The sequence below is a fragment of the Rhinolophus sinicus genome, chromosome 16 (genome assembly GCF_057876585.1).
Source record: "Rhinolophus sinicus isolate RSI-liver-muscle chromosome 16, RSI-T2T, whole genome shotgun sequence".
Taxonomy (NCBI): domain Eukaryota; kingdom Metazoa; phylum Chordata; class Mammalia; order Chiroptera; family Rhinolophidae; genus Rhinolophus; species Rhinolophus sinicus.
In genome coordinates, this window is record NC_142516.1 from 83,788,059 (window position 1) to 83,812,294 (window position 24,236).

General features: G+C 55.5%; 1 protein-coding gene across 2 annotated transcripts in view; it reads left to right on the plus strand.

Moving 5' to 3' along the window:
* Positions 1 to 811: 811 nt before the first annotated feature.
* Positions 812 to 24,236, plus strand: part of BICD2 (BICD cargo adaptor 2) — a 57,201-nt gene continuing 33,776 nt past the window's right edge. The window contains exon 1 of one of the 2 annotated variants that reach the window (XM_074330165.2): positions 812 to 1,180. In XM_074330165.2, the coding sequence (XP_074186266.1) occupies positions 941 to 1,180 (240 nt within the window). In that variant the 5' untranslated portion in view covers positions 812 to 940. The remainder of the gene's footprint in view (positions 1,181 to 24,236) is intronic. The other variant, XM_019713832.3, reaches the window with a different exon arrangement.

A 24,236-nucleotide genomic window follows, 5' to 3' on the forward strand; every position in this document is an offset into this window, starting at 1 on the left:
GCCAAAGCGCACACCCTAATCCAACCTTGGGGATACACACACCGGTGTGCACATCTCTATCCAGCGCGGCTCAGTAAGTCAAGGTCAAAAAGACAGGGAGAAAGTCTCCCAGATGAAGGAGACACGACGGCCTCACGAGGCGTGATCCAGGGCTGGGTCCAAGAATTGGAACCGTGGCTACTGAGGGCGGCGTCAGAGTCGGCCGTCCTGAATCGGATCGCTGGACTGCACATGGAAAGGTCGAATTCTTCGGAAACACGTCGGAGCATTTCGAAATTAAGGGGGGGGCGAAGGCGCCCCTTGAGCAAGCGGGTCTCAATCAGCGTGCTTTTGAACGCCGCATTTCCTTCAGAATGCCTGTCTGGTCGTCCGTTTTACTAGAAACTTCAAACCGCGAGCTTGACCATTTCTCCCACTCGACATGTGCTGGGTTACAGTCCCCCAGAAGCTCGGGCGTCCCACGTGGGCCGGTACGGACCCGAGGCCAGCTCTCGGCACTTCCGGTACACGTGCGTCCACCGCGGGTTTTCCGCCTCACCAGCCCAGGGCTCGGGCACCGGAAAATTCCAGTGCTTCCGGCTCCGCAACGGCCTATCATGATCGGGGGTGGGCGGGCGCAGGGCATGACGAGACTTGTAGTGGGCGCACGGGTGGGACTACGGCAACCACAACGCTCTGGGCGGTGGCGGCCGCGACTATGGCATTGGTAGGGTCGCCCGGCGTGGGACCCGGCCAATCACCGGCTGGGGCGGGCGGGCCCGTGGCACAACGGGCCTTGTAGTCCCTTGGGTGGGACTACCGCACCCATAGTGCCCCGCGCGGCGGGGAGCGCACTGCGGCTGCGCGGCGGCCCAGGCGCCGTCGGGCTGGGCGGTGGCTAAGCGGACGGTATCCCGGCCTGAACCCCGGTGGAAGCGACACGAGCCGGGCTACGGCCACCATGTCGGCACCGTCCGAGGAGGAAGAGTACGCGCGGCTGGTGATGGAGGCGCAGCCCGAGTGGTTGCGCGCCGAGGTGAAGCGACTGTCGCACGAGCTGGCCGAGACCACGCGCGAGAAGATCCAGGCGGCCGAATATGGTCTGGCGGTGCTCGAGGAGAAGCACCAGCTCAAGCTGCAGTTCGAAGAGCTTGAGGTGGACTACGAAGCCATCCGTAGCGAGATGGAGCAGCTCAAGGAGGTGAGGAGCGTGGGCGGCCGCCGCCACGCCCTCTGGCGTCCCTGGCTCGCGTCCGACCCTGACCCCTGAGCCGACCCCTCACCCGGGCCCGGCCGACCCTCGAGCGGACCCCTGACGCCCGGCTGAGCCGACCACCTAGCCGGGCAGCTCCAGGGAGTCCAGGGTCGGCGTGCACAGCTGGCCTGGAGTCGCTGCGCCCCCTTCGGCTCCGCCCCAGGGAGGGAGACGAGGCCCCCAAGGTGTGGTGGCGGCGCGCGTGCAAGAGAGCCCTGGTCTTCTCGGGCCAGGTCTGCGGTGGGGCCCTGTCGCCAGTCTACCTGCTCCTGGTGGCAGGCCTCGGGCACGGTGGGGTGGAGTTCTTTGCGACGTTTGGCTTCCCGGGTGAGGGGGATGGGGGCGTGAGATGGATGCAGGGAAAAGCCAGGCCTGGTTCTGCATCACCTCCAGGCCGATCACTTTCCCCTCTCTGGGCGCAGCAGTCTTCAGTAGTTTCAGTGCGTTCCCCGAGGCCAGAAAAGGGCTGGGAAAGGGGCTTGCCTTGCATGTGGCCGTTATTGCTGCAGGTTGGGGGTCCCCTGTTGTCCCTCCCAGGCACAGCTCTCTGACCATACCAACCCCGCCCCCCCAGTCACTTATCTGGGATGCAGTGCTTTTCCCTCCCACTTCCTGTCCTGACCGCCCTCCCGGACCCTTCCCTTCCCTGTAGACTGGTGACAGGTCTGTGGGTATTTGTCACAGAGTGAGCCTTGTGTCTCCTGTGCAGTTTTCACTCCGGGATAAGGGGTGGGACCCTCAGGCTGCCTAAGAGCAGCAGGAGAGCTGGACAGTCCTCCCGAGAAGTAGTTCTCCTTAGTGGTTTAAACACCCCTTCTCTCCCAATCTTTGCTGACTTCCCCAGCCCTGTTGTGGGGGGCGGAGAGGGAGACGTTGCCTTCTGGTGGGACACCCAGGGTTGGACTCAGGCTCTACCCCCTTGTTGGTGACGTGGCTGTGGACAGGGGCCTTAACTTCTTCCTCTGCAGCATTGCCCACCCAAAAGGGTTGTTTTGAGGGGCATATATTTGAAAAGGAGGGGCACAGTGTCAGGTGCGTAGCCTGACAGTGCCCCTTGCCCCGCTGACTCTTCCTCGTCCTGGTGGCCTCTTGGCCCTTGGTTCTGGGATCCACAATGCTAGGTGTTTTCCCCACTGCCCATCTCCTGGCACCAATGCTCCCAGTGGCCTCAGGCAGGTGCCCCACTAGGGACACCAGTAGACTCGTCTTTTGAAGTGGGGAGGAGAGAATGAATGAATCCACGCTAACGTTTAAGTCCCTGCCTGGCAGAGCAGGTGTGCAGGGGAAGCAGCGGTGAAGAACATCTGTGGGTTGGGGGAGGCAGGTGGCGGCTCATCTGACCCTCGGTCCTGTCACCTGTCAGCAGGTATTGGTGCCTCCTCTGAGCCCGCTTGGCTGGCACTGGATCTAGACAAGAAAGGTGACATGTGGCTCCTCCTGCAAGGGCCCCATCTGGGTGTGTGTGTGGGGGGGGGCAGGGGGCGCTGCACCATGATGGAGGGAGGCCAGGAGACGGTGAGAGTATGGAGTGGGAGCATCTTCAGCCCCATTGTGGTCTCCCTGGATGGGGCTCAACCCCCAATCCTACCTCGCCACAGCCCTCATAGTCCCCTTCAGTGTTCACAAGCTCACGTTCGTGTCCGCTGTAAGAACAGACCAGACCTTCTGTCCCAGAGGGAAGTAGTTGCCACTAAGGAACCTTTCAGTTGTCAGCTCGTTACTATTGGACACAAACATTTTGGCCAATGCAAGAATCTTGGCTCTGCTTACTGGGGTGTGTCTGGACGGCAGGTCCCCGAGGAATTGAGAGGCAGGTGTATCAGTCTCTGCAGGTGTTCTTCAGGCACCTGCTTGCTTAGTTTGTTGTCACCTCCTGGCTCCTGCACACACTGGCCATATGGCCTTGGACACGTGGCCCTATGTCTTGAACTTCAGTTTCTCCCCATTGTGGCAGAAGCCAGAGAAAGGTGCATCAGTCTCAGTGATGTTACTACTGTGTGTCCCCGAAAATAAGACCTAGCCAGACCAGCAGCTCTAATGCGTCTTTTGGAGCAAAATTAATGTAAGACCCGGTCTTTTATTGTGTTACATTATATTGTTTTATACTATATTATACTATACTATATTATGTTATGTAACACCCGGTCTTATATTAAAATAAGACCAGGTCTTATATTTTTGCTCCAAAAGATGCATTAGAGCTGATGGTCCAGCTAGGTCTTATTTTCAGGGAAACACGGTAGAAAGCTTGCACCAGTTCACTCACACCCATGCCAGCACAGGCTCTGTCAATCTCTTTAGTTTTGGCCAGTGTCATACTTGAAAATATTAACTTGTATTTTAAAAACCAAGATTTAAGTAGACAATATTTGTTAGGTCCTTTTTTTTTCTTGTCCTGTAGAGAGGTGAACTATCTTCATTCTCTTAAAATTTTATTTCTTGAACTAAAGTGGATTCAGTTACTAACAAATTATGCTGCCAGTGGAGTTGTCTGGACTTGGGCCCCACACTTGCAGGTAATCCTGTGTCTGAAGGAGGGAAACTGGCTGGCTGGCCGAGGTCAGTGGGTCCTGCCCAGAAGGGAGCGTCCGCGGTGGTCGTGGCCAGCAGTGCTGGCCCTGCAGCCTTCTGCACTTGACGAGGGTATGCACATCTCCTTGTCTGTGTCCCGCTGACACCATGGGGGGGGCTGGGGGACCTGTTGGCCCATTTTGCTTAATCATTTTGCTAGTGATTGAGCCTGGATTAGTAAGGGTCCCATCTGTCCCAAGTCCCACCGAGCCCCCTCCCTGCCATGGTGAGGAAGAGAATTGGATAGACTTTGGTCAGCCATGCAGTGTTTACCGTCCCGAGTGGCTGTGGGACATCTCACGCTGTGTCCTCTGCAGCTTTAAGGGGGCAGGTGTGCTGGGGTGGCAGCTCCAGTCTGGTGGGCTTAGGTAGGTGCTGTAAGTGGGTGGTCCTAATGGGTGGGGATGTGAGGGTCGGAGGGCATGCCTCAGACCAGGTGCGGCCCGATGCATCTCGGCTCCCAGAGAGAGTGGGAAGACAGGTCTGGACGCCCTCCTGCCTCGGTGCCACCTCTGGATCTTGTCCGCGGTGTGTGTATCTCGGGGAAGCAGCAAGTTCAGTGAGCTGCAGTGTGCCAAGGGCGGGGCACAGAGCCTGGCACAGCTTGGCACACAGGAAGTGCTTACTTTGTAAGTGACTGACTGCTGGCTCGTGTCCTTAGCTCCTCTCCACTCTCTCAGGCTTGGATCCCCTCAGCCACCTGGCCTCTGCTCCTGGTCAGGTCTGGAACGGCCCTATTGCATCTCCCAGAGGGCCCCAGGTCTGCTGCCTGGGACCTCCAGCTTGGCTCAGTCTGCCCTGCTCTCACCATTGGATGCATGGAAGCCAGGAGGACCGCCCCTGCCTCTGGTCTTGCCTGAACTCAGCTCCCAACCCTTGGTGTCTTCTTGTCCTGCAGGCTCAGCAAACGCATGAAAGGCCGGGGCAGAGCAGGTGGAAGCATCCTCCATCCCACCCGTCTTATAATTTCTCCCAGTGGATGGGGAGATGGAGGTAGGGGTGGGTGGGAGTGACTGAGGAAAGCCCAGCAGCTCAGACAGCGAGGGAAGGGGTCCTCAGCACCAGGCTCCTGTCCATAGTTTGCACAGGAGTCACAGTCATGAGCTGGTTTATTCCCATGGAGGAGGGTGGTGGGAGGGCTGCCCCTGGGCCTCACCCCCGTAGCTGAGCTGCTCCTGCTATAGCCTCCTGACGGCCCACTGACTCCCACAGTCCCCACACCAGCCAGCGGGTCACCACCTTCTTGTGTTCATTGTACCTGGGGAAACTGAGATGCAGAGAAGCTAGGCTTCACTCAAGGCTGTGAGCCTGGCACCTGTCCCTGGAGGGCAGGTATCTGCTGAGGAGAGAGGGGCAAGTGGAGGCTTCCGTGCGAGGCCAGCCTCTTCGAGTCTGTGTCCTGAGTTTGGCTGAAGCCTGTAGGGAATCTCCTGTCCCTCTGACACTGCCCTGGAACTTGGAGCACAGAGCCCTTGGGGGCTCTGGGAATCCAGGACCTTTTGGAGCCAGGCTGTGCAGTGTTCTGCTGTCAGACTTGGAGTCTGGGGAATGTGGAGGTGCTGAGGTGGCCCTGTCCCCACGGATAGATAGCCAGGAGAGGCAGCTACAGGCGTCCAAAGGCAGTGTCCCCAGGGCACTGTAGCTGCACTGTTGGGTATCGTCCCCTGTCCCACGAGTATATGTAGTGTGTGTCTGGCTGTCGATCAGTGTTAAGGCCTCTTCGCTTTGAAAGCCGCCAAGAAGGCTCCATCCCCTGTGCCGTTTGTTGCCTTCTGTGGGCCTGGGGGGGAAGCAGTGCAGCTCAGCATCCCTAGGCATGGCCTCGCACGCAGGGCTGCCATGCTGTGACAGAGCTGCGTTCCTGCGAGCAGGGCAGGAGGGAGGCCTCCCTGGGCTGGGGGCCTGTGGCCTGACCGTGGCGCTGCCTGGGCAGGAGGAGGAGCTGCGTGCTGTCGAGGCCATGGTACCACCCTGCTGCAGGCAGGGATGGGATCCTCCGGGACGTACAGCTCTGCCCGTTGGGGTCCGGGCAGTGAGTATGGTGCGCGGCCCTATGCTGAGGGTCATGTGCTTGCCCGTGGCGGGCGGTGGGTGAGTCACCCTGGACCTGAGCAGCTGCCTCTGTGGCCAGGTCAGCATGGGCTCCAGCTGGGCACCCCCTGACTTCCTGTGAAGGAGGAGATCGGCTTCCTCTTGTCAGTTTGGGGCAGCTGCCTCCCCTTCCCCCCCCATCAGACACACTTCTCCATGACAATGAAGGGTCATTACACACTGGGGAGAAAGAAAGATGGGGTTTCTTCTTAGTGAGGGGAGGGGGGCTGGCTGGGACCCTGCAGCCTCTGACAAATGAGGCGGCCCTGGGCCCTGTGTGTTTTCTGGTGTTCAGAATGTGGATTCCCAAGCCGTCCCCCAGAGCACAGGGCCCGGTGTGGCCGCCCAGCTGCTGTCCCAGGTGGACCGAGAGATGGGGCTGCCTGGCCAGGTGGTTCAGTCTCAGGCAGAGATGACATCAAGGAGGAGTAGGGCCCAGCTGCTTTTTTACAGTGTAATATGTTTAACAATTGTCCATTTTGGGGACATCAGAAAGTAGAAATGAGCAGTGTCTCTGGGGGAATTACGTAGGAAGATGGTAACAGGCATGGCGCACAGCTGGGCATTTCTAGCTGTCTTGTTTCTCTGTATGTAAGTGAGATACAGAAGACACCATAGAAATTAGGAAGTGCTTTGTGCGTCTGTAACAGTTGTTTTTAAAAAGACAAAGAGTCTGGTGTTACCTTGAGTTGCAGAGAAGCAGGTTTCATTCAAACAGATGAAGACTCGGAAGTTTCTGTGGGTTCGGAAGGAGCTGTGCGCTTCCCATCTGGTGTGTGGCACGTGAAATTGTGGTTTGCAGTTTACAGGTTTGCTTTTCTAAAGGCCGTTTTATGCCTCGCTCCCCTCCTAAATGGCTTCCACCTTCCTTAGGGGAAGTTGGAAGCGAAACAGAGCGGAGGGAAAGTGGGGTTGGCTTGTGTGTCTGCCCGCCCGGCCGCTCTGGCGGCCCCAGCTCTGGCTGCCTCTCTCTGCCTCCCTTCCTCAGTAGTGCATTGGTGTGTCGTACTGAGACAAACAAGCGCTGTTTTTTATAAAACGTTACCATAGGGCAATTTTCATACCTGACAGAATTACCAGTGAGTCCCTGATGCTGTCTCCTACCCAGCTATCATTTGGATCTCCCATTTTGGGCTCATAAATGTAGCTTTCTGGTTGCTCTGTTTGCATCGGGAGCCAAGCAGTGTCCTCTTGGTGTACCTGTGAGGGCCTCCGCTTCTCTATAGACACAGCTGCATGTGCCTGTCCTGCAGCCACCCAGCCTGCCTCCCTCCCTGCTGGGGACCTCGCCGCACTCCCCAGCCCCATGCAGGCCTGACACCCCGCTCTTATCTGAATGTTTTCTGTTCTTAAAAATTGGCCAGAGTAATGCCTTCAGCTGATGTGTGGCCTGCCTCTTGCATTGCTGGGTCATTGTCGCCCATCCAGTTCGTTACACCAGTCTTTACTCCACCTACAGCGCGTGCTGGGGCTTGTGGTCACTAACCTCGTGTGTCCTGACAGACGCTGAGGGGTGCCCAGCTCTCTGAACCAGGAGTGAGGAGCAGTCCTTGTCTGTTCCACAGATGGGGGTGCCAGGGCTCAAAGGGAGGGCTGATGGCCCAAGCTCTGGGCTAGCAGTGCTTGATATGACCTAGAGTGGCCCCTCCCCGGGTCTCGGTCTCCTTGTTTTAGGCCAGTGCAGCCCTGAAGCCCTGGCAGTGGCCCAGCTGCTCCCTTAGTGACAGATCAGGGTGCAACCAGGGCCCTGTCTGCAGGCTGCTGTCATCTGCAGCCTGGGATGATGCCCTGGGTGCCCCTCCTCCCTTCCCCCTCACACCCTGTCTCACACACGCTGCAGAGGTCCGGGTTTCCCCACCAGCCTGAGGGATTCCCTGGGCGTTGTAGAGCTGTGACCCAGGGGGACGGAGAGGACACTGGCCTCTGGAAGGGGGTGTGTCAGTCGGACTGTCTGCAGTTGTGAGCCCAAAGCCATGCCTGCTGTCACATGTAGCCTGGTGCAGATGGGGTTGCGGGTATTCCAAGTGGGGGTGGGGGTGGGGCTGGGGTAGGGGGAGGGGCAGACTCCCACAGCTGCGTCTCTGCAAGCCTGTGTTGTCGTCTAGTGTTGTCCACTTGGCCACCATGGCCAGTGTGGTGAGGGACACATGGGGCTGTACTGGGTTAGATGGATGTCTTTTGTGAAGCAGTCAGGTCTTTTGTGACACTTGTTTGGAAAGTGAGATTTGTTCCAGAGTGGATGATGTTTGATGGAATAATGTGAGCTTAATGAGATTTTAGCATTTGCTTATGTGTGAACTTGTCCCCAGAAAACACTGGTGAGCACAGAACCTGCACCCAGCGACCCCCCCCCCCACTTGCATCTGTGCCCCCTGTCCGTCGTGGTTCAGGAGGCCCACCGTCCCCACCAGGGACACCTTTCCCACCGCAGACTTCAAGGCTGCGTCAACATAAAGTGCCATGTGTGTTATAGCATTATGTCTTTTTAAAATTATTTAATGTGTAACACCTGCTGCCTTTCTTGGTTAGTTTTACAAAGTAAGCTGCTTTAGAAAAGTTTTAGATTTACACAAAAATTGTGAAGCTAATAGTTCCTGCATGTCCCGCATCATTTTCTCCTTTCACTGGCGTCTTACGTTAATGTGGCACACTTGTCACAGTTGGTGAGCCAGTGTCCGTGCATCTTCATTAACTCAAGTTCATACTTTATTCAGATTTCCTTAGTTTTTACCTGCCGGCCTTTTTCTGTTCCAGGAACAGCATCCAGGATCCACAGGACAGCTAGTTGTCATATTTCCTCAGGCTCTTCTTGGTTGTGACAGTTTCTCAGACTTCCATTGTTTTTGGTGACTTTGAGGAGTGCTGGTCAGGTACTTTGTTGAGTGCCCCTCATTTGGGATTTGTCTGAGATTTGTCTCATGATTACAGTGGGGTTGTGGGTTTGGGAGGAGGGCCACAGAGAGGTGAGGTGCTGTGCTCCTCACACCCCATCAGGGCTCAGTGACGCCCTGTGGCGCCAGCGCCGGTGCCCTGGCTGGGGTGTGTGTGGGTGTCTCCACTGTAAATGGGCTCTCCACTGCCGTCCGGCTGTGCGGCCCACCCAAGGGTCACACTCCGCTCCCTGACGGGGCGGCTACATACAGGATTTGGAATTTTTCTGGATGGGAGCCTTGTCTCTTCCCTTTTTCTTTATTTACTCATCCATGCGTTTCTATTGGTCTGTTAGGTTATGATCCAGTACTGCTTTATTTTCTTGCTCAACTTCTTCCAGATTTGGGTCCTGCCAGCTCTGTCATTTGTCTCCTGTGCCCCTTTGAGATGCCTGTCATCATGATTTATTCCTTCCCTCCTTCCCTCTCTTTTCTTAGCACATCTTCCCTTTTCTGTGCTGTAAGATGCCCTGGGCCCATCCTGTCAGAACAGCCGTGGAATCAGCCATTTACCCAAGCACCCCGGAGCGTCACTGCTGCTGGGCCCTCTCAGCCAGCAGAGCCGGGAGGGGACGTGCACTGGCCTGTGGACACGCGCATCTAGAAACGCTTAGCGATGTAGCCGCCTGCATGTATGTTAAGCTGACGTGAGTTCGTCTTGCTGTGTCCAGCTCTGATCCATCACCACATGGTGGTTTGCACCACCTCCCCTCACTTATCTGTAACATCCCTCTAGCAGGGAGACACCTGCTGCCCTATCGGCCCAGGTACGTGACCATCCTGTCCCCAGCATTTGTCATGGTGCTGTCAGAACTGTTGACCTGAACCCCCTTGGGAAACAGTTTATCAACTGGAGTATATAGTCTTATGTGCATTTCCTTTGCTTTGGTCTTACATACTCTACTTATTTCTAAATAAGTTCCTTAAGCAAGCATCTTCTTTCCCCTACCCCTTCAGTGAGGTAGTTTTGTCCATTTGTAATACAGTTGGACTGTTTTACTGCATTCTATATTCCATCCTGGGATCCACTGACCTCTTAAATGATTTTTTAAAATTTGCGTACATTAGGGCTCACTCTTTGGGCTATAGAGTTACCTGGGTCATGACAAATGAACAGTGGCATTGATCTACCATTAAAGTGTCAGACAGAATTGGTTCGCTACCTTAAAACATCCTGTGTCAACACCCTCCCACCAGGAACCCCTGGGAACCACTGATCCCAATAGTTTTACTGTCTCCCTAGTTTTCTCTTTTCCAGAAGGTCATGTCATTGGAATCATATAGTACACAGCCTTTTCAGACTGGCGTCTTTCACTTAGCAGTAGGCATTAAAGATTCATCCGCCTTAATGTAATGTCATAGCTTTTTTTACAATCACAATAATATTTCATTGCCTGCATGTCCCACAGTTTGTTTATCCGTTCAAACTGGGTCTCTTGGTTGCTTCCCCTTTGGGGCTTTATTAATAAAGCTGCTATAGACTTCCTTGTGCGGGTTTTGTGTGGACATGTTTTCAGCCCATTGGGTAAACAAACACCAAGGAGTGTGACTGGTGTGTGGTAGGGTAAGAGTATGCTTAGTTTTGTAAGAAACCGGTGTTTTGTCTTCCAAGGTGGCTGCCCCATCCTGCAGTCCCACCGGCAGCGAGTGAGAGTTCCTGTTGCGCCCTGTCCTCGTCAGCACCGGGTGTGGTCAGATTTCCGGGTTTCAGCCGCTCTGATAGGTGTGCTGGTGTCTCGTGGTTTTCATTTGTATTCGCCTGCTGACTTCAGATGTGGAGCATCTTTTCGTGTGCTTCTTTGCCATTTGTGTCTCTCCCTTGGAGAGGTGTGTGTTCTGAGCTTTTACTCATTTTAAAATTGAGTTGTTTGTTTTCTCATTGTTGAATTTTAAGAGCTCTTTACCTGTTTTGGATACAAGTCTTTGCAAATAATTTCTCCCAGTCTGTGGCTTGCCTTTTCACGCTTCTGGTGTTAAGATTGTCATCACCAAACCCATGGTCACATAGATTCTCATCCTATGTTTTATTCAGCAGTTTTATAGTTTTGTATTTTATGTTTATGTCTACAGTTCATTTCGAGTAGTTTCTGTGAAAGGTATAAGGTCTGTGTCCAGATTAATTTATTGCATGTGGATATTTGTTGTTCCAGCTCCATTTATTGCAGAGACTATGATTTTTCTGTGAAATTGCTTTAGCTCCTTTATCACAGGTCAGTCGCTGTGTGTGTGGCTCTGCATCCGGCCCTCCGCCCATTTTCAGTCCCACTGACCTGTGCAGTTGTCCGTTTGCCAATACGCTGCTGTCTTGATTGTGTGGTCCTGGTTTTATTAGGTTCCTATCTTTTTTAAGTGTCACTGGCGAATCTTTTTGTTCAGCCCTGGGTTTTTGTTGTGTGACTGCACGTCTGGCTGGGGTCTGCAGCCCCGGGCTTCAGCCCGGCACTCGGGTTAGTTCTTGTTACTGTCAATCAATGGTAGTCTTTTTTTTAATCCTGAGAAAAAGTAATGGAATGCACATGTTTAAGAAGAAAAATCACTAGCGTAGTTGGTCAGACTCTCGATAGAGGCTCAGTGTGAGGCTCTCTCCGTCTCCAGGCCTTTGTGCCCTCGTCTGTTAAGTGGTCCCTGGGACCTCCCATTTGGGCTCAGCTTGCCAGGCTTGACTTTACTCCTGGAAAACCATGGGCAGGCTGCTTAACTGACTGCCTTGTGCTTGCCACCCTCCAGCAGTGCCTTTCTTGCCTGCCGGCCCCTGGAGTCGGGCCCCTTCCGGGAGACCCCCTGCGCAGTCTCTCCCCTGTCCTGTTCCCCCTCTGGCTGCCCCGGGCAGCTCTGCAGGAATCCAAGGGTAGTGGCTGGTCTAGGAGGCGCACACCTCTTCCCTGCTCTCCTGGCGTCAGTCCCATGTCCACGGTGGTGCCTGTGACGCTGATGTCTGGAACATTCCCTGTGTTCAGGGCCCTGGGGGCAGTGAGGCGCGGGGAGGGAGCGCATCTGGGCCCAAGGCCAGGTGTTGGTGTCGCACTGTCCTTGGCTGCAGTTTGCGGGGAAGGCTGCTGCACAGGGAGTGGTGCTTGCCGTTGTGACTCGGCTGTGAAGTGGACCCAGGATGAGTGCGGAGCGGTGGGTCCTGGGCCCCGTGCCACCCTGTGCTGGGGTGTGTGCGTGTGTGCGCCTCACAGAGAGCACAGGAAGGATCCCTCAGGCCTCACCTACCCTCCACCCCAACTCCCAGGTATGCAAGGTGGAGGGTCAAGGCTGGGAGACCAGACGTCTGGCTTTAGCTTGGGGTCCCAGCTCCCCTCTCAGGGCGTCAGCTTCTATCTCCTTTCAGTGTCCTCAGTTCCTCGGCGTGCGGGAGCCCCTTGTGGCAGGTGCCTTGGGGCACCTGGGACTGACCTTGCCGGGGTGACTTACAGACACCAGATGTGGGGGCACTTGGCCCTTGAGACCCTCCTCTCATCCTGGCTCCTGCCTCCTAGAGCCCCTCTGGGCACACGTGAGCATCGAATCACCACAGTCTCGCCTGCCTCTCCAGAGGCTCCGTTCCTACTCTGCTCTTGTCCCAAGGCCACACAACTCTGGGTCCTTGCAGGGGACACAGCCTGAGTTAGACTCTCTGGGCACTTGCTGACCTTCCTAAAATGGGCTAATAACTTGAGAAAATGTGCTGAGAATGAGAAAACCTGGTCACTTCAACCCAGCCGCTCTCCTGATGTTTCCAGCCTAACACGTCCCAGCTGCCCTGCCCCAGAGCCGTGCTCCAGGCCTGGGACAAATGGGAGCTGGACAGCTGCCCTGACTGTAGGCCATTGAATGGAGGATTTTGTGTCAGGCAGCCAGCTGCTGTGGAAGATGTTGGCTTGTCCCCAGACCCTAGGATTGGCCTCTGTGTCCCTGGGTGGAGGAGCCATGGTCTGTGGAGACCACTACCAGCTCTGGGGCTCAGCTGGCCAAAAGCCTGTCTGCTGACACTGAGGCAATTGGGATGTGATCTTCTCTAAATGGCGCCCCATTCTGGCTAAATCCCTCATGCCTAAGAGTGGATCCTAGTTTTCTAAAAGTAGCTTAGTGTTTGGACACTGCCCAAGGCAGCTGGAATGAACAGTTGGTGATGGGACGGCAATGGGGTGATTGAGAACCACCACAGTCTGTTCTTCTGATCCCCACAGCCAGTGTGTCGGTGCTCTGAGGGGAAACTGAGGCCGGAAGCCACACAGTGGGAAGGGATGGCTGGTGGAGGACATGTCACACACGTGCCCCTTTTTGGCCTGGGATGGGTGTGGGCCCTTAGCATGCTGGTCTGATGGATGAGCGTTGTCTGTCAGGCAGGGCGTGTGCAAGTGTGCCCACAGCCTCCGTCCTGCCCCCACTCCCAGGAGGAGCCCGCCCTCTCCTACAGGGACCTGAGCACTCTTCCCAGGCTCCTCCCTGCCCCCCTGCCTGGTGAGGCTGTTGGGGCTCCTTTGGCTCCAGCTCTACCCCCACCCCACTCTTTCCCCAGCACACCCCACCCCTCCCGGGACATCTCAGCTCTGGGAACCACTTTGTTACAAAGAAGAAAAGTGGTTTTTGGAGTGAGAAGCCTTGTGGTGCCAATTGGGCAAATCATCTGACCTCACTGAGCCTTGGTTTGCTCACTTGTGAAGTGGAAATGATGAAAGTTTCTACTTTGCAGGGCTGTTGTGAAGATCAAATGAGATCATACCCACCTGTCTCCTTGGGGTGGTAGCCAGGCCTTCTCAGGAAAATGCCCTTTGAGCAAGGGAGGAGGGAATGGATCTGGGGGTCCTGCTTGGAGCGCCCCCTCACCCAGGTGAGAGGTCAGGAAGAGCTGGCTGAGGGTGGTGAGCTGAGGTCTCTCATGGAGTGCTCACGGGCTCCCTTTGGGTGGTGGCAGGCCCATGAGAACCTGGGGGGCAGTGGGTCTCTGTTGACTTGGGTTCCGGTGGAAGCGCCTGCAGAGCCAGTGTAATGAGGGAATTTCCTGCAGACCAGGGTCACCTGGTGAGCTTTCGGGCATTCCAAAGCCACACCCAGACGGGCCAAATCAGTCTGGGGTGGGACATGGGTGGGACTCGGGAAGCAGCAGCGTTCACGCCTGAAAGGACCCCTGTGCAAAGGTGAGTTTGGGAGTCACATCCTGCCACACAACTGACCTTGGACTGGAGCCCTCCTTGCCCACGAAGGTGGAGTCACTCTGCATGTGTCTGCAAATGGCAGTATTTTGTCTGTATCTGTCCGCATGGGTCCGCGCTGGGGGCCCCAGATGCCCCAGCCCCTGCCCACATGCGGGTGGAAGGGCCCGCCTCTATGTCTGCATCTTGGCCAGGACGGGGCCACCAGGTGCCCTAGGGCTGGGCCTGGAGAGAACCCCTCTCTGGAGGTGTGTGTGAGCCGAGGACAAACCCAGGTAGAGGGGTGAGGCTGGGGCCATTTTGTGTCCGGGTCACTGAGGGTATGTCCTGGGGTGTGTCTTATGCTGGCTTGGGGAACGGTAAAGAGGAGGCGCCTTTTTCACAGAAAGTGCAGCCCACCATTCTCCCCAGCAGACCTGGGGAGACACCTGTCCATTCACTGGACCTGCCGTCCCCTTCCACCCACTTGTGGTGTGGGCCTATCACCCCCTGCAATGTCCCCATGTCTCCCGTGTCCTCCAGTTCATCCACAGGTATTTACCGAACACCCATCGCTTGCCAGGTGTGGGCTTGCCACTTCAGCAGGCACCCCACTGAGGAGGCACAGACGTGGTGCTAGGCGTGGGGTGCCTGGGTGACCGGTGCTAGTGTTCTTTCCCGGGGAGGCTGCACTGTGTGTCTGAGGGTGTGGGCCTTGCCTGCCCCCGGCCCCACTCTGTGTCTGTGACTAGAGAGCACCCTCGGGTGGCCTTGGACTGAGGAAGTTCTACAGGGCGGGAAGCTCCCGGGGTAGCCCCAGTACTCTCCCTGCCTGCCTCTGCTGTCCCCCTCATGACGCCCTGGCTCTGAGATGTGGCCCAACGGGGACCCAGCGGGGACGTCACAGGTCTGTCAGCCTTCCCAAAGGGTATGTCTCCTATAGAAGCCCCGCCCGCCCCATCACGGTGGTTTCCCCGCTGAAGACTCCAGTGAGCTGCTCCTGCAGCTCCTGCTCGCCAGTCCTGCTCGCCCAGGAGACCCAGCTGGCCACCTGTCAGGATGGGTGGGCTTCATTGGGAGGTGGGTGGGCTGCATGGCTCGGGCCCACCGGTGACCTAGGGGAGGGGTGCTTTTGGAGTGACTCCGGCTGCTACCCAGAAGAGTCTGTCTTGTAAGCAGCTCTCATTTTAAAATTGGGACATAATTTACCTACAAGAAGATGCAGGGTTGTTGCATTCCTGTGGGTTCCCCTCTCGTGGGTGCCCCTCGTGTGCCTCCCTGTCCCACGCCCGGCAGGCCTGTGGCCTTCCTGCAGTGAGCAGGTTCTATGCTAGACTTCCATGCTGACAGCTGTGTCCTGGCCGCCTTGTGTCTGGCTCCTCTGGGCGTGGAGTCCGGTTGGTTTTCTCTGAGCACCACACTGTGCGGTGATGTTTGAGTCCCCAGAACCTCCCTGTGCAGGCCCTTGAGGTCTCCCGTGTGTGAGGCTGGTGGGCCTGCGCTTAGACCTTTTTCAGCAATTCCCATGAGGCGAGCCATCTCCCCTTGTCCAGGATGGACACACATACAGCAACCTTGGTCCCTGGCAAAACGACCAGCCCGTCTGCGGGCTCTGCCCCTTCAGTTACCCAGTGCCTCGGGGTGGTGGGGCTCAGTGCCAGGAGGGGCATAACCTCCATAAATCTTGTGAAGTAGGGCTGGGAGTCAGCGGGAGCCGAGTGTGCCCAGCTTTAGCCAGATCTGGGCGTTAGCAGGCACTGCCCCCGTAAGCCAGAGCACTCCAGACTCCCGGTCCCAGACCCCGAAACTGGGAAGGCATCCTGGCAGGTATGCCTGCACCTGGGAGCCTACGCTTCTGGCTCCCCGTGTGATTCTGAGGCTCAGGCCGCTGAGCAGTGAGCCATGGGTCCAGGTCCTGGCTCTGCACCCACCTTCTCTGCCTCTTTCCTGTCTTTGTGACGGTCTCCCCGGGAAATGGTACGAAATTGCTTGTTCTCAGAGTTCAGTTTCTCATTCTCACCTGTGAAAGGAGATCCCTCCTGGGAGAGAAGCTAATGGGCTCACATTGGCCCAGACCGTGAAGTGCACAGGCCTGCTCTGCTGCCCCTCCCGGGACCCCCTAGGAGCGGGGAGGCTGCAGAGGGCCTGGCGGGAGCTGGGGATCCGAGCAGAACTGGCCCTGGGCCTTGGAGCTGCTCCGTTTCTGGATGCTTTGGGGCCTTCCTCAGGACGGCTATCCTGGGTGCGTTGATTGTGGCTGCAGCCATTCTCACGCCCCTCTGCCCTACCTGTCTGTTGGTGCACGTGCCTTGTAGGGGCCTAACTTGTTTCTCCCCAGTTGCCAGCAAGGCTGTGTGCTGTGTGGGTGATGGGAGGGAAGCGTGTGGCCCAGAGTGGCCCTGCAGTCCGTTTCTCGTCCTCCTTCCTCACTGGACCTTCGTTCTTGTGTCAGGTTTTCGCTGAAGTGCATTTATGGGAAATCGACCCCTCATCTTGTCTGTGAAGCTTTCTGTCTCATCAGTAAGGAGTGACTGTGCTCCCGGGGGTGTTTTGCCACTGGGGGTACATTGGTTTGGGTTTCATTGATCTTTTAGCTGTGGTTCCATGCAGGAAAACACAGCTCTAAGCGCAGGTGCACTGCCCCGGGAATGCTGGCCTTCCTGCTGCATCTTCTCCCACGGCCGGGCTCGCAGTGTCGGTCTCCTAGCCATGTGCTTTTGGGTAACGTTTTAGGTTGGTTTGCTTCTATTTCAGTACTCAGTTTCAGAAGTCATTTTGTTTACTTTTTATTGAGATTAATTTACTGTTGTTAAACCCTATTTTAATAGTTCAGAAAATGTCATATTGCGCTCTTTTTTAATTAAAGTAAGCTTTTTTTTTGGAGCATGAGGTAGCTATAGAAACGACACAGCTAGTGACTGTACAGCTTGTTGGGTCCATGAAGCCCCACCAATGGAGACATCGCATGTTGCCGGCACCCCAGTGCTGTCCCCTGACCTTGTCCAGGAGTGTTGGTTTGGCTCTGCCCGGCACATTGCCCCTGTTTCCACTGCTAGAGGCAGCCCCACAGCATTGGGTTTTGTGTCGTCGGGCGTTGTCATCTGCATTTGCAGATTGTCAGCGTTTGTCACTGGTAGGCTTCTTGTGGACTCACCGTGCGTCATACCCAGGTTTGGGCTGTTGGACCCTACGCTGCTGTGAATGTGCGTGTGGACGGCACTGGCTGGGCTGTGGGAGGGTGGGGGATAGGAGTTTTCCAGGGCAGTTGCACCAGCAGTGTGTGCTTCTGGCTCTCCCTCCTCCCACCTGCACTGGTGTTTGCTGTGTTAAGTCCCAGCCTTCCTGATCCGTGGTGTGTCCTTGTCCCCATCCTGGGGCTGGTTTGCATTTCTCCACTGGGAGACCCTCTCATGAAGAGCCTATTCAGGACCTTGGCTAGTTTTCCTGTGGGCATCTGCCTTTTCCTTACTGAATTGTCAGAGTTCTTCGTACCCTCAGAACGTGGGTCCTCCTGCCCTCCAGCAGTATTTCTGACTCTGCTGCAGTGGAAGGAGTGGTGTGAGGGGTCTACATGGCCCAGAATTCCAGATGGACCTCTGCCCAAATGGCTGAGGCCGTGGCGTCGGGGAGCCTTCGTTTCTTCATCCACAAATGGGAATTCTCCTGAGAACTCGGAGGTGGGCGTTAAGTGAAGTAATATACTTACAGAGAATTATAAGAGTAGTAGGTGTTATTGTTACTAATTTTTCTTTTTTTTTAAACGGGAGGAGACCTCACACCCACCGGGATGGCTAAAATCAAAAGACAGATAAAAACAAGTGTTAGTGTGGATGTGGAGAAATCTTAACTCACACTTTGCTGGTGGAATGAAAAATGGTGAGGCTGCTTTGGCAAGGAGTCTGGTGATTCCTCAAAGTGTTAAACATAGAGTAACCTTAAGACCCAGCTGTTCACTCCTATGTTTATACCCAGAGGACTGGAAACAGTATCCACACAAAAGCATACATTGGTGCTCACAGCAGCGTCCACATGGCCATTAGCAGATGAATGGCTACATAAAATGCGACCCAGTCATGCAACAGGACAGTGTTTGGCATTTGACACTAAGAAGTGAAGTGCTGGGACATGCCAGCTGCAACCTACCACGTGGCTGAGCCTTGAAATCAGTTGTCACAGGGTCACGTGTTGTGAGGTTTCCTTTGTAGGAAGTGTCCCGAATAGGCAAATCCTTAGAGAGAAAATACGTTGGTGGATTTTATGGTCTGGGGGAAGGGAACTGGGGAGTGACTGGTAATGGGGATAGGGTCTTCTTTCTCGAGTGATGAAAATGTGGAATTAGTCGTGATGGTCACACAATCCTGTGAATATACTAAAATCACTGAGTTGTACATCATTAAAAGGGTGCATGTGAGGATATGTGAATCGTGTCTTTGAATTTTTTCTGTGGAGATGAGATGGAGTCTTTTTGCTTGCTAAATGGGCTGAGTACATTTCCCTGTTACTACGAAGTAATCCCAGAGGATTCGGGCAGCTGCCTTCAGCCTTTCGGCTGTGGTGCCTGTGTGTCATGTGAGCTCCGTGGAATACTCTGGCACCTTACCTTCCTACCTAGGTTCAGCCTTTCTCATTAGCGTGCTCATGGTTTCCTTTGAGTAAGTGTCATGTTTCTAGTGAAGTAATATTCAAGGGTTAATGTTTTTTGACATCATGAATATAAATATAATTGCTGTTTTTTAATTATATATTCCGAATCTAACAATTTAATTTGGAGGAATTGGAGATGTCTAAATGACATTTTTGGAGGTGTTTCTTGGTGCATATTCTAGAGAAAAATCACCTGCAAACAATACGGAATTTATCCTTTCTTCTGTTTCTTCTGGTCTCTGTGAAGCGGAAGGTTCTCTTGCCTCGTGCTTTTAAAGGGAGTGATACCAGTGCTTGTCCATTACTTTATTGATGCATTCTGTTCTCTGTTAATGTTTGCTGTCATTTAAAATCTGTGTCAGTAGATTTACTGTAGCTATAGATGCTTTTGTTTTTTTTTTAATGACATTAAGAAACCACATCCAGTTTTCTAAAGCTTCAGTTGAGAGGTGGGGCCAGGTCATAGTGAATGCATCTTCGTGCAGACGGCATCCTTACTTCCTTTGTAAACGTTACTCTGTCTGCGGTCCCACTTCTGACACACTGCGTTGTGTGGTTTACTTACTGTGCTCACCTAATGCTGAGGCCTGGCAGATGCCCAGTCAGTATTTTTTAAATTGAAATGAATGGGTGCCGCTGGTTTTGTGTTCCTGGGGCATGTGAATGATTCTCAAGGTAGACTGTTGATTCTGTTTGCCGAGGTCTCGCTGAGGTCTTTCGTGCCCGGTCAGCATGGGTGTCCAGGAACCCCCCCTTTGAAGGGAGGATTGGTGGAGCTGCTGTACGAGTTGCGGCATGTCCATTGAGCCTGTAGTGACCACCCTCCTTCCCCCACCCCGTCCTGTCTCCTGCTATAAGTGGACGTGGCAGTGGACAGAAGCTCTGGGTTCCAGCCCCTGTCCTGCCACGCGGGGAGCCTGCCAGCCCAGGGTGGGGGAGGGGAAGCGCTGGCCTGTGGATGGATCCCTGGTTTAGTGATGCAGCTTCACACAGACTGTCCACCAGGCCGAAATCATTACCAGGTTGAGAAAATACACTAACTTAGTTGTTTTTCCTTTTTTCTTTTGTGTCACTTCCCCCTCCCCGGTGTGAGACGAGCCTCGTTACTTTGTTCAGTGTTTGTGTTTCTTTTATGGTTAATGTGTATTTTTCGTTCAGCCCCTCCCTCAGCAGAGTACGGCTTTGGCAGTGATGCCCAGGTTCTGAAAGGAGATGTTTCTATTGTTTGTTTATTGGATTTCCTCTTCGTGTTGTTTGTGTGCCCTCAGACAGAATTGAAGAGATCAGCTTCCATGTGTTTGGGTGCATGCTAATACGTTTTTTTTAAGGATGGGTTTAGAAGTACGAAAACTGCTAAATATATGTTTTTTATTTTGTTCTATGGTGAGTGCACACTGTGTGTGGCATTTCTTCCCTGTTTATATTACGGTGATGTCATTCCATCCCATTGTTATACTGTTTCCTTAGGGGAAAGCTCCATCCTGAAGGTTGTGCCCTTCATCCTGCTGTTCTCCTCTCTTTGTAGCGCTAATTCGGATTTGTTTGTGTATTGCTAAATGATTGTGATTGCTAAGTTCCAGATCCCTAGTTAACACGTTTTTGCATGTCTGCCTTTACTATGTATTTTTGACTAAGTCATTTGGGCAGATTCCACGCTGAGAGGTTTGATCAGCCTTTGACAGAGACTTTATCTCTTAAGGGCAGACAATCTTTATTTCATAATATCGTTGAGCTTGTGTCTGGATCTGCTTCACAGGCCTGAGCCCCCTCTTGAGTTTGATGAGCGTCCTGTGGAAATGGGGTTTTGCAGGGCTGAGGGCTCTTGCAGAGGGAGCTGGCCACATGGACGCCTGCCTGTGTCCCTCGCGTCATAGGTGCCCCCACCATGCCTTCTTCCCAGTTCTTGGACTCTAGCGAGTGATGAAGCCCTGGGGCTCTGTGAACCAGTTTTGTGGGGACCCATCAATTGATCAGTATCTGTTGAACAGATTGTGGCAGACAGCGTGTGGCTTGAGTTGCTTTTTCCTCTTCCCAGTCCAGCTCCCTGCTCAGCCCATGTGAGGAAGGGCAGGGAGGTGGGCTCCCAAGGCTGCTATCCCCTCCCTCCATGGAGAAGCAGTTAGTTCCAGCCTCAGCCCGTTAGGTGGGGCTGGCAGCAGGTCCAGCGGGCAGTGTGCTGGCAGTGGTGACTGCATGCAGCGGGACTGGCAGGAGTCCCCCCTGTCACCAGCCGCCCTGGGTACAGCTCTGCCCCAGGCCCGCACCCTCCCGGGGCACACTTGCTCTGAGGGGCTGCTCCCCAAGGAAGGGCCCTGGTAGGGACACCCTTTGGACTGGGAAAGTGGTGCTGGATGCTTCTGGGGCTCCTCATGCTCGTTGGGGGATAGAGAGGCCGTGGTACTGATGGTTGCTGATCAGTAATGAAGCCCATGGGTGAGTTGAGGGGGCGGTGCTTCTGGTCATGTGATGGTTCCCCAGGCTGCCAGGCTTTGGGTGTGTGCACCCTTGCACCAGCAGCGCCCGCTGAGGCCAGGCCCCCAGTGCGCAGGCATCACTGCTCAGGGCTCAGGGCTCTGAAGGCCCCCTGGTAAGGTCCTGGTGAAGCCACATGGTGGGGTTTCACCCAGTCTGCATAGGAAAGCGGGTCGGGGGCAGCACGTCAGGGGCCTTCCAAGCCCCTGGTCCCAGGAGCAGATGAAGATCAGGCAAGGAGCCCAGTAGAAGGGCAGGACAGGCAGCTGGGAGAGCTTGGGAACCCCTGCAGGCTGGTGGCCCTTCCAGGGGGAGGTGGGACCTGCTGTTGGTGGGTGGGGCTGGGTCAGTCTAGGAGTTGCAACAACAAAGGCGTTGAGAATCCCAAATCCCTCCTTTTTCCTGGGAACTGCTTCCTGGAAGAGTGCCTACCTCATGGGAATGTGGAAGCCAGCTCCTGGCGCGGCCTGTGTTGTGCCTGCTGCCTCAGGTGCCACCCTGCAGGCCTGGCCCTCTGCTGGGCCCAGGAGCGGGGCTTGTTCTCAGCCTCCGTGGGGAACTGTTTCCAGGCCCAGCACAGGCGTGCCAGGCGAAGACGTAGCCTCTGCGCACTGGGGCCGATGACCAGCGCTCCCTGCACAGAGGCCCGCACCTGTCTCTTGATGGGTGGACAGCAAGGCCCTTGCAGAGCAGACACACTGCCCTATGGGGGCCAAAGGGTCTGGTCCACGAGGGTGGAGGGGCAGACACTCGCAGGGTCACTCTGCAAGCCCTGGCACTCCTCGTAAATGGGCTCGACGTGGTTTGTTTCCTGCCTCCTGCGTCAGCACTGGGCTGGGCATTCCACCGCAGACAGCCGGGCTGAGTGACGGCGTGGGACCTGCCCGGACCCACAGCCATGACGGAGCTCAGGCAGCAGGCAAGTTCCACAGTGCTCCTGCCTGCTCCCCGGCCTGAGGGGTGCTGGGGTCTTGATGGCCGAGCAGGAAAGGGCTTCTTGTCCAGGTCCCTGGGCTTTGGCTACCCCTGTCCCTGCACCTGGAGCACCCCCCATCCTTCCAGCTCTGACTGGATGCACGTTTCCCCCTCTGCACCTGGCTCGGGGCTGGCCTTCCAGCGTACACCGACAGTTTTTCTATAATGAGCCCCAGAGGTGGGTGTCAGGTGACAACGAACTGCTGGCCGCTGCGGGCCTGTCTGGCCCTCGGCCTCATCCTATAAAGATTGTTTTACTCAGTCCTGCACAGGTGTGTAGCTGCTTTCACACCACAGCTGTGGAGTTGATATCCATACGATAGACCCATGCTTGTGTGGTGGTCAGTTTTATTTGTCAACTTGGCTGGGCTGTGGGATGCCCAGGTTGCTGGTGAAACGTCACTTCTGGGTGTGCCTGTGAGGGTGTTTTCTGAAGATGTCAGTGTTGGATTCAGTGATGCCTACACCCCCACCCCTTTCCCGTGGGCACCATTAGCCAATCCGTTGGGGCCCAAATGAAACAAAAGGCAGAGGAAGGGCGAGCTCTCTCTTCTTGAGCTGAAATGCCCATCTTCTGCCCTTGGGCATTGGAACTCCTGGTTCTGGGGCCTTTGGACACGGACTGAATTACACCACTGGCTTTTGTGGGTCTCCAGCCTGCATGCGGCCGATGGTGGGACCTCAGCCTGCCAACCAGCTGAGCCAATCCCTATAATAAATCTCTGTATTAGGCTCTCGGTTCTGTTTCTCTGGGGAATCATAACTAACACAGATTTTGGTACCAAGAGTCCTGTTTGCCTCCCTGTTGCCAGCCTCCCATCCTTCCCTGCCCTGGTGCCACACCCAGAGGGGCTGCCTGCATCCTCCCTTGGGGGTGCGGTGGGGTCTAGGGCCATGGCCTCTCCAAAGGGACCTTCTCTCCCAAGGAAACCTGTGCCCTGAGCCAACGGGTTATGGAGAGGCAGATGAGACCTTTTGCTTGGAAAACCCACACTCTCCCTGTAGACACCAGGTTTTTGGTTCCTGTTGGGTTGCTGACTGTCCCCTGTGTGGGCCTGGGACCCCGCTCTCATGCCCATGGACTCCAGGCGATGGCCCCAGCGTCATGCTGGCCTGCTTTTCCGTTTATTTGTGTTTGAGCACAGTTTCCTGCAGAATCGGGTTTGGGCCAGAGGCGGCCCGTGGGGCCGCAGTGTGCCGACCCCGGTCCCGGAGTGCTTTTCCTCGGTGGTCAACGGAGGCCTGTTGTCTGATTGTCGCCTCTGCTTCTGTGTCTCCTTCTGTGTCTGGGTCTTGGCCTCGTCGGACAGTGGGGGCCCAGGTGTCTGGTGAGGACCCCATGTGCTGCTTCATTCCCCGGGGACTGTTGAGGGTCTCAGCAGGTTGATGGTGGTCAGAAATGCTGGTTCTGGAGGTGCTGGTTCCACTGGAGGCAGGAGGAGGGCTGCCCATCTGCTGGTGGGTCCCAGCTGCGGGGGAGCAGAGGTTTGCTGTATTGCAGGGTGTCCCCACCAAGCCCCTGCCCTCATCAGCGGTGCCCAGTTCAGCAGACCCCCAGGTGGAACCGCTCTGGGGCCCCATGCTCACTCCATCCCCATTGGTCCTGCTCTGTGGGTACCCCGAGTGCTGGCACCTTGTCCAGCTGCATCACCCTGTGGGCTCTCTTGAGGGTAGCTGCTGTGCTACGCCGTGCCGCATTGCTGGCGCCCACTGGATGGGGGGCTCACTCAGCCTGGACCTCTGGGCTCTCCTGACGGCCTCCTTGCTCTGGTCAGGGTGGTCCAGGGCCGGCCTCCTTGCCCCTCCCGCCTAGACCTCCCAGACCTCCGTGTCTCCTTGCTGCCCCCTGCGTGGGGGGCTGGATTGTTGGATTCAAACGATCCTTATCCAGAGATGGGCTGCACTGGTCACCCCCCAGTGCTGGCCAGGTCCGGGGGGATGGCATGAGAGAGCTCAGGGAGTGGCTCCTCGGGAGGCTGAGGCTGAGTGGGGATGAGAGGGAAGGGGGTGGGCTGCGTGGGAGCAGGGAGGATGCTGTACAGGATGTGTGTACATACGTGTGTGTGACTGAGGGGTGTGTGTGTGTGTGTGAGGGGAGGCCCGTGGCCAGAGTGCCACATCAGGAGGCAGTGGGGATCCCTGGAGAGGAGAGAGGGAGCTCTGCTGTTGGGGGTGGCGTAGAGGGTCTGGTCAGAGCGCTGT